The sequence below is a fragment of the Artemia sp. Qi Xiang Cuo genome, chromosome 7 (assembly GCF_049724085.1).
Source record: "Artemia sp. Qi Xiang Cuo chromosome 7, ASM4972408v1, whole genome shotgun sequence".
Taxonomy (NCBI): Eukaryota; Metazoa; Arthropoda; class Branchiopoda; order Anostraca; family Artemiidae; genus Artemia; species Artemia sp. Qi Xiang Cuo.
The window spans coordinates 25,455,602-25,472,089 of NC_142800.1; the positions used below are offsets into that span (position 1 = coordinate 25,455,602).

Sequence of the window (16,488 nt, forward strand, 5' to 3'; positions counted from 1 at the left end):
AGGTGAGCAGCACTCCTCCTTAGCCCATTCATTTTCCAAACATGTCCAATCAAAATTTTGAGACAGCCATTTCTTTCAGCATAGTAGAACGGTCCAGTAACTATGTGTCCAGGTATTTGGTATATCAGCCCACCAAAATTATGCAATTTCCACTTTATACTTTAAAACTAAATGTTGATTTAAAACTAAATCAAAAGGCACTGCGTATTTTGTTGCCAATAACACCTCAGCTATATCTGGAGAAAGAATTGGGGGTATTAAGTTGCAACATTCAAAGTTACTTCTATTACTACTTCTGTTCTTACAATTTCAATAAAACAAATGAGTTTAAGTGTATCTAGGTTGTCAATGAAGATGAATTTTTTGGAAATGGTAGAATTTTTTGGGAATGGTATTAATTTCTGTTGTTCAGGTCTGCTTGAGGTGATATAAAACTAATTTAAGCAATACTATGTGTGTCAGGATTGAAAATTGTTATAAAAAAAAGCTGCTCCAACATACAAATAGTAAGCCAAACTATAGATTCTTATAGAAAAAAAACGAAAAGATATAAAATATTTATTAAAGTCAATAATGTGAAAACAAATTTTATGTCTCTACATGTTAAGTCTTTTGTTTCTGATGGTACTTTCTAACTTTTACCTTCTTCAAAATATCAAGCTTCTCACGATTCATCTCTAATTCTTTGTCTTTTGGCAATAATCACTTACTTCAACAAATGCTGTTGGTTGAATAAAATGCAATTAGACTTGAAGTTCTGTCAGCATCTTGACTAGATCAACTCTCCGCCGCCATGAGGTCATTTAGCAGGATTTCCCACCGGATGACCAGGGACAGAATTTCTACCCAACCTGGAATTTTTTGGAAATGGTAGAATTTTTTGGGAATGGTATTAATTTCTATTGTTCAGGTCTGCTTGAGGTGATATAAAACTAATTTAAGCAATACTATGTGCGTCAGGATTGAAAATTGTTAAAAAAAAACTTCTTAACATACAAATAGCAAGCCAAACTATAGATCCTTATAGAAAAAACGAAAAGATATAAAATATTTATTAAAGTCAACAAAGTGAAAACAAATTTTGTGTCTCTCTACATGTTAAGTCTTTTGTTTCTGATGGCACTTTCTAACTTTTACCTTCTTCAAAATATCAAGCTTCTCACGATTCATCTCTAATTCGTTGTCTTTTGGCCAATAATCACTTACTTCAACAAATGCTGTTGGTTGGATAAAACGCAATTTGACTTGAAGTTCTATCAGCATCTTGACTAGATCAAGTCTCCGCCGTCATGAGGTCATTTAGTAGGATTTCCCACCGGATGACCAGGGACAGAATTTCTACCCAACCTAACTTCCCGGGGCTTAGGAGAGGACTATATCTGTCTCATTCAGTCCTCTCCAAAAGTGTCTCTATTGCATCCTGAATAATAATTCTTTGCCCCAAAGCCAATTCAGTCCGAGTTTGTATTAATTCCATAATTTTCTGTCCCTAAACCAGTCTTGTCCAGACGAGCAGTCTTGTAAAGGCGCGTCTATTTGTCTGTGGATCCAAAAATCCGCTACATATCAAGTTTCTTCTGCCCACCACCATTGGCTCTATTGCCTCCTGAATAATAATTCTTTGCCCCAAGCCCAATTCAGTCCGTGTCCCTATTAAATTCAGCATTTGCTCTGTCATCCTGCTCTGAAAATCTGAAAAAAACCTGTGAGCCTGTTCTGAAAAATCTATGTTTACTTGCTATTGATCCTGCCTTCCAGAATTTATTCCACTCAAGCCATGTGTCTGTGTACTTTCGAATTTTGACGAATGAAATTGCTTTTCGATGTCAGCACGTGACTTCGCAAGTTCATCCCTTTGTTTTTTTTCATCATCGGTATAATTAGATCCAATGAGTTTTTCAATGCAGCTTGCTATATGAGTATCTTCAGGGGAAAGTATTTTATACTTGGCCCTGCAAATAGGGCAATCCTTTTGGTTCCGCTACCATTGGAGGATACAAGTTTTGCAGAATAGATGCGTGCATGACAGTTTAACCGGCTTAATAAATACCTCACTGCAAATACTACAAGACAGACAGGAATTTAACATGGCAAGTTGTCCCTTCTTTAAAATATCAAGTTTCTTCCGGCTCATCACTCTTTCTTTTTCTTTTGACCAAGATTTTTCTGCTGGCTTTTTCATGTGTATGTTAAGTCTCGGTTTTGGATGGTGCTTTTTATCTTTACCTCTATTTACTTCCATTTTGATGTTGTTATAACAACATCATATTGTAAGATAAATGACGTCATTGGTAATAACTTCATATGGTTTTAAATATGGTGATTATCGTTTCAATGTGACGTCATTTATCTTACATTATGATGTTGTTATAACCTACAATATATGACGTAATTCGTCATCTTGTTTGTTAAGATGCAGTTTTTGCCAAAATTTTTATTTAATTTCATATATTATGTTTTTTAATTACAAAAGACACTAAATACCACAGCTTCCTTTTAATTTGGCCTATACACAGTTCCCTTTTACGGTCTATTTGACCAGTAGCAGTGAAGACAAACAAAGAAAAGAAGCCTGCTCTGAAAATTTGAAAACGTTCTGTGAGCCTGCTCTAAAAAATCTATGTTTCTTTTCTCTCAATAAATGCCTACCAGAGTTTATTCAACTCAAGTCATTTGTCGTTGTAATTTCAAATGTTCGCGAAAGGAATTGCTTTTCGATGTCATTGCGTGACTTGGCAAGCTCATCTCTTTGATTTTTTTATCATCAGTATAAGTAGATCCAATAAGTTTTTCAATGCAGCTTGCTAAAACAGTAATTTCATGCGAAACTGTTTTAAAGTTGTCCCTGCAAAACGGGAAATATGGGTTTTGTTCCCATTAAAGGATACAAGTTTTCCAGAATGTATGCATTCTGGAAACATCGGATAAAATTGACAGAATCTAAGTGTCAGAGTGAATAATTTGTTTTATCAACATCCTTTGTCAGATACATCAAATAAAATTGACAAAATCTAAATTTCAGAATATGCTTTAACAACATCCTTTATCGGATATGTCGGAAAAAATTGGCAAAATCTAAGTATCAGAGTGATTAAATTCTATATCAGCAACCCTTTGTCGAATACATGGGATAAAATTGAAAAAATCTAAGCGTCAGAGTGAATAAATTTTTTTATACCAACATCTATTGTCAGATGCGTCGAATATAATTGACAAAATCTAAGTATCAGAGTGAATAAATGCTTTATCAGTATCATTTGTTGAATATATCGGATAAAAGTGACAAAATCTAAGTACCAGAGTGAATAAATGCATTATCAACATCATTTGTCGGATATATCAGTTAAAATTGACATGTCGGATAAAATTGTCAAAATCTAAGTGTAAGAGTGAATAAATTTTTTTTCTCAACATCTTTGGTCAGATTCATGGAATATAATTGAAAAAATCTAAGTATTGGGTTCAATGATTTTTTTATCAGCATCGTCTGTCAGATACATCGGATAAAATTGACAAAATCTAAGTATCATACTGAATAAATGCTTTATCAACATCATTTGTTGGATATTTCGGACAAAATTTTTTTATCAAGGAAATATCTTAATGTGTTTAAGGTATAATACGAATGGCTTGCAAAAAAAACACGAAAATACTATCAGAATGAATAAATTCTTTATCAACAGACGTTGTTGAATACGTCATTATGAAAAAAAATTGTAAGTAGGTAAGTAAGTAACCAATTCTTTCTTGAATTCACATCTTGGATACACAATAAAGAAATTTAATTCAGGAAATTATGAAAAAAAACTGAACAAATTCTTTAATAACATTCATTATCGATTGATGTCGCTTCCTAGACAGACAATAAAGCAATTTCACAAAATCTAAGTATAGGAGTGATTAAATTCTATATCAACATTCATTTCTCGGATACATAGGAAAAAGTTGACAAAATCTATGTGTTAGTGAATAAATTGTTTTTATCAACATCTTTTGTCAGATACATCGGATAAAATTGACAGAATCTAAATGTCAGAGTGAATAATTTTTTTTTATCAACATCCTTGGTCAGATACATCAAATAAAATTGACAGAATCTAAATTTCAGAATGAATAAATTCTTTAACAGCATCCTTTATCAGATATGTCGGATAAAATTGACAAAATCTAAGTATCAGAGTGACTAAATTCTATATCAACATCCTTTTCTCAGACACATAGGATAAAATTGAAAAATTCTAAGTGTTAGAGGGAATAAACTTTTTTTTATCAACATCCTTTGCCATATACATCGGATAAAATTGACAAAATCTAAGTATCAGAGTGAATAAATTCATTATCAACATCCTTTGTCGGATGTGTCGGATAAAATTGACAAAATCTGACTATCAGAGTGAATAATTTTTTTTAACAACATCCTTTTCCAGATACATCGAATAAAATTGATAAAATATAAGTGTCAGAGTGAATAAATATTTTTTATCAACATCCTTTGTCAAATACATCAAATAAAATTGACAAAATCTAAATTTCAGAGGAATAAATGCTTTAACAACATCCTTTATCGGATATGTCGGATAAAATTGACAAAATCTAAGCATCAGAGTGACTAAATTCTATATCCACATCCTTTTCTCGGATACATAGCATAAAATTGACAGAATCTAATTGTCAGAGTGAATAATTTTTTTTTATCAACATCCTTTGTCAGATACATCAAATAAAATTGACAAAATCTAAATTTCAGACTGAATAAATTCATTATCAACATCCTTTGTTGGATATGTCGGATAAAATTGACAGAATCTAAGTATCAGAGTGAATAATTTTTTTTATGAACATCCTTTGCCAGATACATTGAATAAAATTGATAAAATACAAGTGTCAGAGTGAATATTTTTTTTTATCAACATCCTTTGTCAGATACATCAAATAAAATTGACAAAATCTAAGTATCAGAGTGAATAATTTTTTTTCTCAACATCCTTTGCCAGATACATCGGATAAAAATTGATAAAATATAAGTGCCAGAGTGAACAACCTTTTTTTTATCAACATTTTTTGTCAGATACATCGAATAAAAATTGACAAAATCTAAATATCAGAATCAATAAATGCTTTAACAACATCCTTTATCGAATATGTCGGATAAAATTGACAAAATCTAAGTGATAGAGTGAATATTTTTCTTTATCAACATCCTTTGCCAGTAACATCGGATAAAATTGACAAAATCTAAGTGTCAGAGTGAATAAATTCATTATCAACATCCGTTGTCGGATAAAGTTAATAAAATATAAGTATCAGAGTGATTAAATTCCATATCAACATCATTTTCTCGGATACATGGGATAAAGTTGACAAAATCTAAGAATCAGAGTGAATAAATTCTTTATCAACATCCTTTAAATGCATTATCAACATGATTTGTCGGCTATATCCGATAAAATTGACAAAATCTAAGTATCAAATTAAATAATTGCTATATCATCTCCCTTTTTTAACGTACATGGGATAAAATTGACAAAATCGAATTATCAGACCGAATATCTTATATATCAACACGCTTTTCTCGAGTACATTAGATATAATTAACAAAATTTATGTTTCAGAGAGAATGGTATATTTTTTTCAACATCTATTATCAGTTACAACAATTGTAATTAACAAAATCTAAATATCAGAGTGAATAAATGCTTTTTCAGCATCCTTTGTCGGATATGTTGAATAACATTGACAAAATCTAAATTCATTATCAACATCCTTTGTCGGATATGTCGGATAAAACTGACAGAATCTAAGTATCAGAGTGATTAAATTCCATATCAATATCCCTTTCTTGGATAGATGGGATAAAATTGACAAAATCTAAGTTTTAGAGAGAATAAAGGCTTTATCAACATCCTTGAAAATGCATTGTCAACATCATTTTTCGACTATATCAGATAAAATTGACAAAATCGAAGTCTCAGATTAATTAAATTTTATATCAACATCCCTTTCTGGAATACTTGGGATAAACTTGACAAAATCTATGTATCGGAGGTATTACATTCCATATCAACATCCCTTTCTCAGATACATGGGATAAAATCGACAAAATCTAAGTATCAGAGTGAATAAATGCTTTATCAATATCTCTTAAATGCATTATCAACATCACATGTCAGATACATCGGATAAAATTGACAAAATCTAAGTACCAGAAAGAATAAATTCGTTTTCAATGTTTTTATCGGATACATCAGATAACAGTCATAAAATCCAAGTTCTATTCATTTTGACTTCATGCTTCGTTACGTTGAATTTAGGTTAGACCGGTTATAGATGTCAGCAGTGCCACTGGGAAAGCACCTCAGAAATATCAAAACCATAGGTAAGGTTAGGTTAGCTTACGTGCGCGCTTAAGGCTAACTTAAGGTTAGCTTAAGGTTAGGTTAGGCCCCTGTTAGATTACTGAAAATTTCAAATAAAATCAGACTGAAATAAAATCATGAATGTCCTTTCTAGAGGCTGTAGTTTGTGAGTAGTGTGGGGAGGGACAGTTAAAAGTACAACATCATTATTTTTTGCTAGATCAAGCAATTCAATGATGTATCCGCTGATCTGGTCGTCTATTTTCAGAAATACAGGTGACTCTTTGGAGGTTTTGACCTGATTGATAAAGTGCAGCAAGTAGAGGAAAGAATGAGAGGTAGTCATCCAGCCAGAAGTATTTTTTGAGACGATCATGATGGTTCCTGGTAAAGCTCCCTTGAGTAAAATTTTCGGACACTGTTTTCCTGGGAAAATAAGTAGAGGAGGTACTGTGTTCCCAATGCATTACACCAACACACCAGCACAAATCGTGGTCAACTGACCTCTTTCTGCTGACGTGACCTTCCCTACTTACTTCTGGCTTCGCTGTGCAATGATCTTACCAGGCTTGTGGATGTTTTCAGACCCGATTTGTCAACATTCCAAGTGTCTTGTGGTCTGAGCATATGATTATCTAGACCTCGCTCCAGGTTGTTAAAGAAAGCTCCCACTCTGCGACGGTTGAAAGCAGTTGCCTGTCATATGCTTGTACCTTCTAGCGTTCTTATTGATAGAGTTATAAGAAGTTCTATAAAACAACGGTACCAATCTTTACCTGCAATTCCTCCAATGTCTCCTCTATCTTAGCATTTCCAGTTATCCGGTACTTTTATAATATTAATAATGGCATAACTGTATGCAAATTTACGTACAACTAGGGCAGTACAGTCGAAATGCATATCGGCTATCGTTTCTTCATCTTCTTTTTAACAGCAAGTGGGCTTTTCAGTAAAACTATTTAGCCCTTTTCCTTTTGCTTCACTCTGTGGGCTACAGAGCTACTGGCTTGATTGCCTCATATTTATTAGATATATTCAGATATCTTTCAGCAGATCTTTCGACTCTAGGAGTTCAAATATAAGATGATAAATGTCGATTTCTATGCTCTGTGCGCAGGCATAGTTGGCTAGGCTCTTGGCTGATAGTGGGATTTTGTGGTGTTTGAAGTATTTTAACAGTTTACAAAGCAAGGTATGTTGTGCAGACGTCAGCATATTACATTCAAATAGGCAATGGTCAATTGTTTCATTATTCATATTACAATGCCTGCAAAGAGGGGACAGGGGAATTGAACCACTTGAATTAGAAAGCTTATATGATAATGCAAGGAAATTTAGTCCATTTGTTCAAGAACGAATTCCATGATAAATTTTAGAAAGATACTTATTGGGAAAGGGGGAAAGGATGGGATTAATCTTATTAAAATTAATATCTGATAGCCTCCATCGGTAAATATCTCTAATTGGGATTGGTCTCCCACTTGGCTGGTAAATATTTATAGCATTTTTTGCTATTTCATCAACCTGATGATTACCACTTATGCCAGAGTGGCTAGGAATGTACTGAAAGTAAGTTTTTATGCCGCTTGAAGCAAGATTATCAATAATACTGAGACAATGATAAGTGTCAATGTCCAACTTATATTGAGGAGCTGAGGCCAGCAACTCAAGGCTTGATAAAGAGTCAGAATAGATGATAATATTATTTAAATTAGCAATCAAAGGCTGGTTTTGCTTAAGGTGTTCTAATACCATGATTATGGCATTTACTCAGCAGACATTATAGATAAATTATTAAATAATGTCTCTCCCATTGCAATTTTCAGGTGAGGAAGGAAAACACCACTTACAACCTTCTCATTCATTTTTTACCCATCCACAAATATTTGGAAGTGATTTTTATAGGTCATTGAATTAAGTTCTGCAAATTTTTTCTGGACAAAAGCAATGGGGGTTAAATCTTTATTCCATTTTGAAAATTCAGTATTTATTATGGGAAATGACCAATTCCATGGAGGGGATTGGGGGAAAGTAGGTGCAATAGACTTTGCTGGTACAGGGAACTTCTTTTGAATATTGGCATACTCATCTGCAATACCTCTATACATGGCTGGATTTCTTAACCAATTATGTAATGTGTGTGAGCTATTTGATTCAATTTTTGTAAGATGTTTTATCAAGAGAAAGCTACGTCTCTCCCTTATTGTTGTTAATCCACTCTCCATAAGCAGAAACTTGGTGCTTGTGGGTTTCCTAAGACCAAATATGAGACGTATTATATCATTTTGTGTTGTTTCAATTTTTTACATCTAGGTCTTTGCACATGCACCATAGACAATGAGCCCATAGTCAATATGGGGTCTTATATGTTATTTATAAAACTGGAGTAAGGTTTTCTCCTTACAACCCCAGGGTGTGGAAAGAAGTCTTTTTAGTATATTTGCTTTTCTATAACATTTTTTTATTGTGTTTGAAATGTGGAGGTGGAAATTAAGTTTTTGGTCAAGCATGAGACCTAGATAATTAATATTATTATCTTCTGGAATAGTTGTTTTATTTAGAGTTAGTTTTGCATTAACATGGTTTCGCTTCCGGTGAAATTGGATTATTTTTGACTTGGTGGGTGCAATGGGTAAATCTGAATGTTGAAAGAATTTTTCAAACTGGAAAAGTGACTTTTGTAGATTTGACTGTGCTATCTGAAAGGTGTTGCCAGATGACCATAGCACCAGATCATCAGCATATTGTAGATTCGTGTGGGGTAGGTTCATGTCCCAGAGATATAGGGTAAAAAGGAGGCAACTGAGGACTGCTCCCTGAGGTAGGCCTTTGGATATTGTCTTTTGGGGTGAAGAGGCTTAACCAACACAAACAATGAAACTTCGCACTTATATGAAGGATTTAATAAAGGATACTAGCTTGGGAGGTACTCCAATGTTTGCAAGTTTATTTAAAAGGATTTGGTGGTTCACATTGTCATAAGCTCCTTCAAAATCTAGGAAAGCTGCCACTAGGATATTATTCTTTGAGAAAGATTCATTTATTACATTTGTTAGCAAAATGAAAGCATCTGTTGAGGAGTGGTATTTCCTGAATCCAGTTTGAGTGTGTGGGATCATGTTATTTTTCTCAACAAACCAGAGGAGTCTGTGATAAATCATTTTCTCCATTATTTTCCCCATCACAGGTGTAATCATTATGGGCCTATAAGACTCAGGGTTATCTTTTGGTTTATTTTTCTTTAGGATTGGTAGGAGGGACGAACATTTCCATATATTGGGGAACCTAGAAGATGCCCAAGCGTGATTATAACAATTTTGAAGCGAGTTTGTATGAAGGTGTGAGATTCTTTATCCATGTAGGGTGTATATTGTCATAGCTACTGCTAGTTTTGGACCTAATATGATGTATTGCATTATTCAATTCCTGGATTGAAAATGGATTAGTTATGTACTCGGATCCTGGGCGTGGTTGGTAACTTGGGTTCATAGGAATTGTGGACAGTTTGCTTTGATTATTAGATGTTAGCTTATTAACAAAAAGAGTTGCAAATAGGTTAGCCTTTTCATTATCATTGTCATAATGGGTATTATTATGTATAAGCTCATACAGGAGTGGGTTGGGAGAAGTCTTTTTCCCACATATGTGGCTTATGACTTTATGTATAATTGGCTCAGTTGTTTCTCTGGAGAGATTATTTGCAAAATTATTCCAGTATTTATATTTAGCATCTATTAAAGTCCTTTTTAGATTAGATTCTGCTTGTAATTTTTTTAAATATGTAGTAGGTGTTGGTTTTTTTATGAATTCTGTCCTAGCTGCCTTTTTTATCTTCCATTTATTTAGGCACTCATTTGTCCACCATGCTTTAGGAATTTGTTTAGGGAATGTTTTCTTAGGTGTTGTCCTGGGGATAGCATGATTAGCTGTATTTATTAGTAAAGATGTCAACGCTTCAGCATGTGTGTCAACTGTTGTGTTAGAAATGCATGAACTTTGGGTGAAACTTGTAATTTCATCATTTACCTTATTTTGGAAAATAGACCAATTTGCTTTAGTGTTGATATATTTGGATGTATGAGATAAAGTTTCAGAAGGTTCATATATTGAGCAAACTATAGCAAAGTGGTCTGTACATAGACTATCAATTTTATTTATGTAAATTTTGTTCAAAAAATTTTAAGACACAATTTGTAGGTCAATTGTGGAGAAAGTGCCACTTTTGGGGTTGAAATAAGTATTCAGGTTTGGAGGGGTAGCAACAACTAATTCATTATTATTTGAAGTCATATGCTCAATAAATTTACCAGCTTTATTTGCTGGTTTATTCCCCCACAAAAGGCTGTGGGCATTGAAATCACCACAAATAATGATATTTTTTAACATATTAGAATTATTTATATAATTAAAGAAATCCTTGGCATCTGTAGTTTGGCCATTAGGGTTATAAAAGCTTATTATGTAGGTTTTTAAATTATTCAGCCAAACACTTATACCAATTACATCAACATCATTTTCAAAATCTGGAAAATTGATGCCACAAAATTTTATATTATTATTAACTAATAAAGCTACACCACCTCCTTTTCTCTCTGAAGATCTATCCTTTCTCAGGATAGTATATCCCAGAGACTTAATTTGTTGATTTTGGGTTAAATGAGTTTCCTGGAGGCAAGCAATATTAATTGAATTGTTATTCATAAATTATATTAGTTCATTTAGCTTATTTTCTGTGAGTGATCTTACATTCCATTGGAGTATTGATAAATGTTGTGTTGTTGATTTATTCTTCATATGACTGTGTATCAATGTTCAGCTTTGTTAAGAGTAAAGCAAGATCTTTTTTTGCTTGAATGAGCATATCATCTGAGATGTAGATTTTTGCCAATGCTGCAATAATTTTTGTTTTCTGTAATTGATGTATGTTCGTGGCCTGCACTGCATTACAGTTTAAAATGAATAAGCATATATTTGGGGATTGTATTTTAGGTAGTGCATCCTGTTTGTTGGTAAGGGATTGATTCCTGGTAGTGTTTCTGGTTTGTTTCTTCTTGGGAGGGAGGGCCAGGCTGGCCTCATCTCACCGGACAAGGAGGCTTGTTGGCTTGGTGATTCCGTCTGATAGGGATTTGAGCTAGGGGGCTTAGCAGATGGGGTTTGATCTGGGGGGCGTGAGGCATTGGGGGCATTTGACTTGGGGGTTTTGGTTGGTTTCATTACAGGCTTTATTTGGTATTGTTGGGCAGCATTTGCTTCCATTGCTGCAAAGGGGTATGGGATGGCTTTCTCTGTTGATATTTGGAGTGTTAGAGCTCTTTTCTTGTATGCAGGGCATAATGATTTATTTGTAGATTCATGTGGGCCTTTGCAATTGATGCATGTAGGCTGAGTCTTGTTACAAGTTGTCAGCTCTTTAGGATGGAAAGATTTACAATTACTACACTCTTGGAGAATTTCATTGCATTTGTTTGTTGTGTGTCCCAGTTTGAAACACTTCTGACACTGAATAGGCTTAGGTTTGTATTACTTGTGTGGTTTGATTTGCCCAAATAGGAATAATTTTTCTGGGATATCAATTTTATCCTTCAGTGTGAATAAGAAGGATCTACTAGTTTTTAGGCCATTAGAGTTGGGTTTTCCAAGTTGGATAATATCCTCAACTGGGATTGTGTTTCCAGCCCTATCTGAAAGGCCTTCTTTTAACTCCTGAGTAGATATCTCTGGGGGAACATTGTAAACTACAATTTTTGTTGGTGATTGTTTAGGGTTCCAATTAGATGCAATAATTGGGTTATTCAGAAGGGATTTAAGGTTAATTATTGTATCTGCTGATTTCTGATCTTCTACAGCTATTAGCAGAGATCCATCACGGTTAATGTTAAGAGAAAACATTGATTTTAGCAATTTAAAAATTGCAACTCTTATTGCAGTGATTATTTTTATTTCAAAGGGGGTAGTGGGAGTAATTTTAAGGTAAATTCCCAAGTTTTTGGAGGGAGGATCTTGGGCAGGGAGAGGGAAAATGCTTTTAATTGTGGAGATTTTTTTCCTTTTTTTAGAACTTCTAGAGAGGACCTCTTGAAACCCATTATCATCATTTATGGTTACATTAGCCCCTACACTTATCATTGTCCTAGTCTCCGAATTGGAGCTATCATTAGAACTTTGAGAGAGGGTGCTTGACCAGCCAGGATGGGTATCTTTCACTATGACACTTTCACTGGAATTTGATTTGGGATCCGGGGGGACTTTTTTTTTTGGAGGATTTCTAATCATTGCCTATTGGAAAAAGCTTTAAACACAAAAATAAAACCAAAACAAGAAGGGAAAATAGATGATATCAAACCGTCTGCACTATACTATGGGGAGGATAAACACCACAGTATAGCCCTGAGGATGACTTGAGCAGAATTGGTTTAGTACAACTGCTGATTAGAAGAGATAATAATCACAAGAAAATATATTTCGATTTTCTTTAGCCTCGTTTTCAAGGACCGGTCGTTTTCAAGTTAATTTTTAGTCCTTTTTCTTGTTCTTCTGTAAATATCTATCATGTTTTGTAACAGGGTGTAAGGAAACTCAGGTCCAATCTTTGTAAAGGGATATTCGGCTTCTCAACTTGTTTCATGTAGTCTTGTGGCGTTCCTTTACGGATACCCATGGCACTTACAGAGAACCCAACTGACTTTTTGTCGACTAAGACAGAAAAACTGCTGTTTTCTTTTCTGCTGGATCCCAGCCGCCTTTCTTTCTTTTCTCTTCTGTTTTACTTTAAAGTATTTTATCTGGAATGAAATTTAACAGGAAAAAATAGAATTTCAGTTCACTTATTGGTCTGACAAGGTTAAACAACGCCAGGACTAATCAAGTTGTGAGCTTGCCTTCAACCTTAAAATATGCTTATAACACGGCTTTTACAAGCATATCCCACTTTGGACACCTTGGTACGGTATGCCGAACCTACTCCGAGTATTGTGGCCAAAGGTGGTAGCTCGCCATCCCGTGGAATAAAAAAATACTTACAGCAAACCAGTGAAGATGGTACGTCTCGGAAGCAGCCAAAAGACAGGCAAATAATAAGAGAATACAATGTGACTTTACGGCTTTTCTAGTATTCGTAATTAGACGTTGGCCTTGAGACAAAAATTGAGCAAAATTCCAAATTTAATCACTATGAAACGTGATCCAACTTAATATTCTTGGTAAAAGTATTAATCAAGGTCAGACATTTTAAAAACATACACTGCCATCCGTCATAGCTTTTATAATCCACCAAAAGTCCCCATAGGGGTTTAAATTGAGATTATTTGCTTTCGCTAAACGTGGGCCAGTCTCCCCTATACCAATTTTTATATTCAATTTTTCCCAACTTTAAACTTTTGGATTGAATTCATAAAACAAGAAGCTGTTATCTAACCGTAATGTGATTTGCGTCAAATCGCTTTTATGGTGTTTGTGTTTCCTGGAAATTGTAAATAGGATAGTGGGTTTATTATATCATAGTATTGCGGAAAAAATTAGAACATGGAAAATACTAAAGGCCGAGTTTTAGTGACACTTAGCACGCCTCAAATTGACAAGAAATAAATGCGTCGAATTGCAAAATTGGGAGACACCTACCATTTTAGTTTAGACATCAGTCACATTGGAGCATCAAGTGCCTTATTACATGTTTGGTTTTCTGGGATTAACCATAACTGCTTAATCTAAAACTGATTTTTTACCGATGAAGATGCCTACGCTAATTTAATCAAAAACATTTAGGTGCAGTTTTTGCTAGCTTTCGCAAATGAAATTGTTTTTCTAAAATGGCAGTAAAACGCCTTGAATCCATGTATCTTTCCTTTGAGGACAGAAAAATCCTTATATTCAGTCATCTAGGTCCTGATAACTTGAAGTACAAGTTATCTAATCTTTCTCGTATGCTTTTTACCAATTTTGAAGTCTAATAGAGTTAAGGTTTTTTCTATAATACATTTTATCTGGCTTACGATGAAAAATAGTTGTTTTAATGAAAAAACTCAAGGCTATAGAAAATATTGCCAAAAAATATTTTTTATCTATAAAACGTTACTTTGTTTCTACTTTATCCGTAAGACGGTAAATGAAAACGAAACTTGTATTGTAAAATACTTTAATTGTAAAAAGAACCTGCGTCTGAAGGACTCAGCATTAGTGACATCTATTTTCGTTAGTCAAATTGTTTTGTCCCCGCTGCACCTCTTAAATCGTTTCTTCAGTGCTTGGGTGTATTTAAAGAAATCAGAGGGAATTTTGACATTTATTTTTTAGTTAAGTATTGCAACTACTAATAAAGTGTGATTGTAAAATCAGCCATGTTCAGCTGGATATCTGGTGATGAAAGCCGGCGAAAGCACCCGGAAGTTTTTGAAACTGTGGCTGAAGGCTTAAAGTCTGTCTACAAGCAAAAGATCCTTCCATTGGAACAGCAGTATTTTTTTCATGAATTCCATTCCCCTGCCTTAGATGATCCAGATTTTGATGCGAAACCCATGATTTTATTAGTTGGTCAATATTCCACTGGGAAAACAACTTTTATTAGGTAAACTGTTTTTTAATTGCAGGGTAGGCTAGTCTGGGGATTTTAGGCTACCCTTAGGCCCTAGACCTTCTACTTAGATAGTGCTTTGGCTAATCTCATTTTGGTTAAAATGTATATTTTATAATTATAGACATTAGGTTCCTAATTTTGTATATGATGTGCCTAGATAGGGGATACCACCAGATGGCTAATTTGACAGTGTATATATATACAAATCTTTAAATTAGCCAACTGGCCAACCAGTATTTTAAGCCAAGGAGTCCAGCTGGACATAAGGAACCTTATTAAGAAAACAATTCTTACTCTATAATATGCAGAATGATCCTAGGGTAAGACACCCAGTAGTTGGCCACCTGCCTATTCTTGGACAGAATCTTTGATAGGAATGAATCATCATCCTATTCCTGGACAAAAGTCTCTAATTCCGGTCACCTGCGATGCATTAATCATTTCAAAAACTTTTTGACATTTAAACTACTCTAATTACTGTATTATACCACCTAGAAACTTAATTTTTGTATAAAAAAATTTCTGAAGAATTTCTGAACAAGTAGGTTATTAATTCAAATAGTTTTGCTTGTACAGCGCTTTGTATTTTTAAATTTACTAAGAAGTGTCAAATCTTCTTATAGACGGACATATAGGAATCGCTCATGTATATAGTTATTATGCAATATTGCTTTGTTCCATTCATTGATTTCCTGTTATCGGCTTTTGTCAACCATCATGAGATGGGTTTTCATCTGCTTGTTGCTAGGCCTATAGGCAGAACCTGCTAATTCATGATTTGGCAAATTCATAATTCATGATGGCAAACAAAACATTAAATTGTAAAAGGCTTATTAATATAAGAAATTTGTTATTTAAATTTGATTTTCAGAGAAGATAATAATTAAGATTGGAATTATTGAGAAAAGTGATTATCCTTGTTATTCAATGTGGGCAGGTGCAGATCAAGGATTTTTTTTTGGGATGGGGGGGGAAATAGGTGGATTCTATAAAAAAAATTACGGGGCGCAACATAGGTTGATCTGATAAACTTGCATCAGGAGTAAGTTTAATTAACGCAAACTTGAGTTAATGAAGTAAATTATGCTCTTTAAGAATATAGTGATCATTTTTGTTGGAAATTAATTCTTTCCCCCCCCACTAGAGATACCACTTATGGGTATATATTTGCACAGTCGGGGGGTAGGGGTAATTTTATTTCTGATGCAAATGACAGGTAAGTTTAAACTTTCCCTCCACCCCCCGAATGTGCAAATATCTACCCTGAATTGGTATATATAGGGGTGGGGGCTAAAATTCATTCCCAACAAAAATGGTTAAATATATACCAAATCATATTATTGAGTTAGGAATAAAGTGAATACACCATTTTATGCCTTTTTTTTAGGCTTATTACAAATTTAATAAGCTTTTCCTTCGGAATTTATTTACAGCCCCCCCCCCCCTATATAGCTACTTGAATGTCTTACAGTACTCACTAGGGGGGGGGGGCAAATTTTTCCTCTGTTGTACATAAGAGGTACGTTTAAACAGAAGTTTAATATAAATATTCAGATTGTA

At 34.0% G+C, this 16,488-nt stretch overlaps 1 protein-coding gene across 2 annotated transcripts in view; it reads left to right on the forward strand.

Annotated features, from left to right (window-relative positions):
* Positions 1–14,600: 14,600 nt before the first annotated feature.
* Past1 (putative achaete scute target 1) overlaps positions 14,601–16,488 on the forward strand; it is a 59,043-nt gene continuing 57,155 nt past the window's right edge. Inside the window, exon 1 of one of the 2 annotated variants that reach the window (XM_089092124.1) lies at positions 14,601–14,919. In XM_089092124.1, the coding sequence (XP_088948250.1) occupies positions 14,693–14,919 (227 nt within the window). In that variant the 5' untranslated portion in view covers positions 14,601–14,692. The remainder of the gene's footprint in view (positions 14,920–16,488) is intronic. The other variant, XM_089092123.1, reaches the window with a different exon arrangement.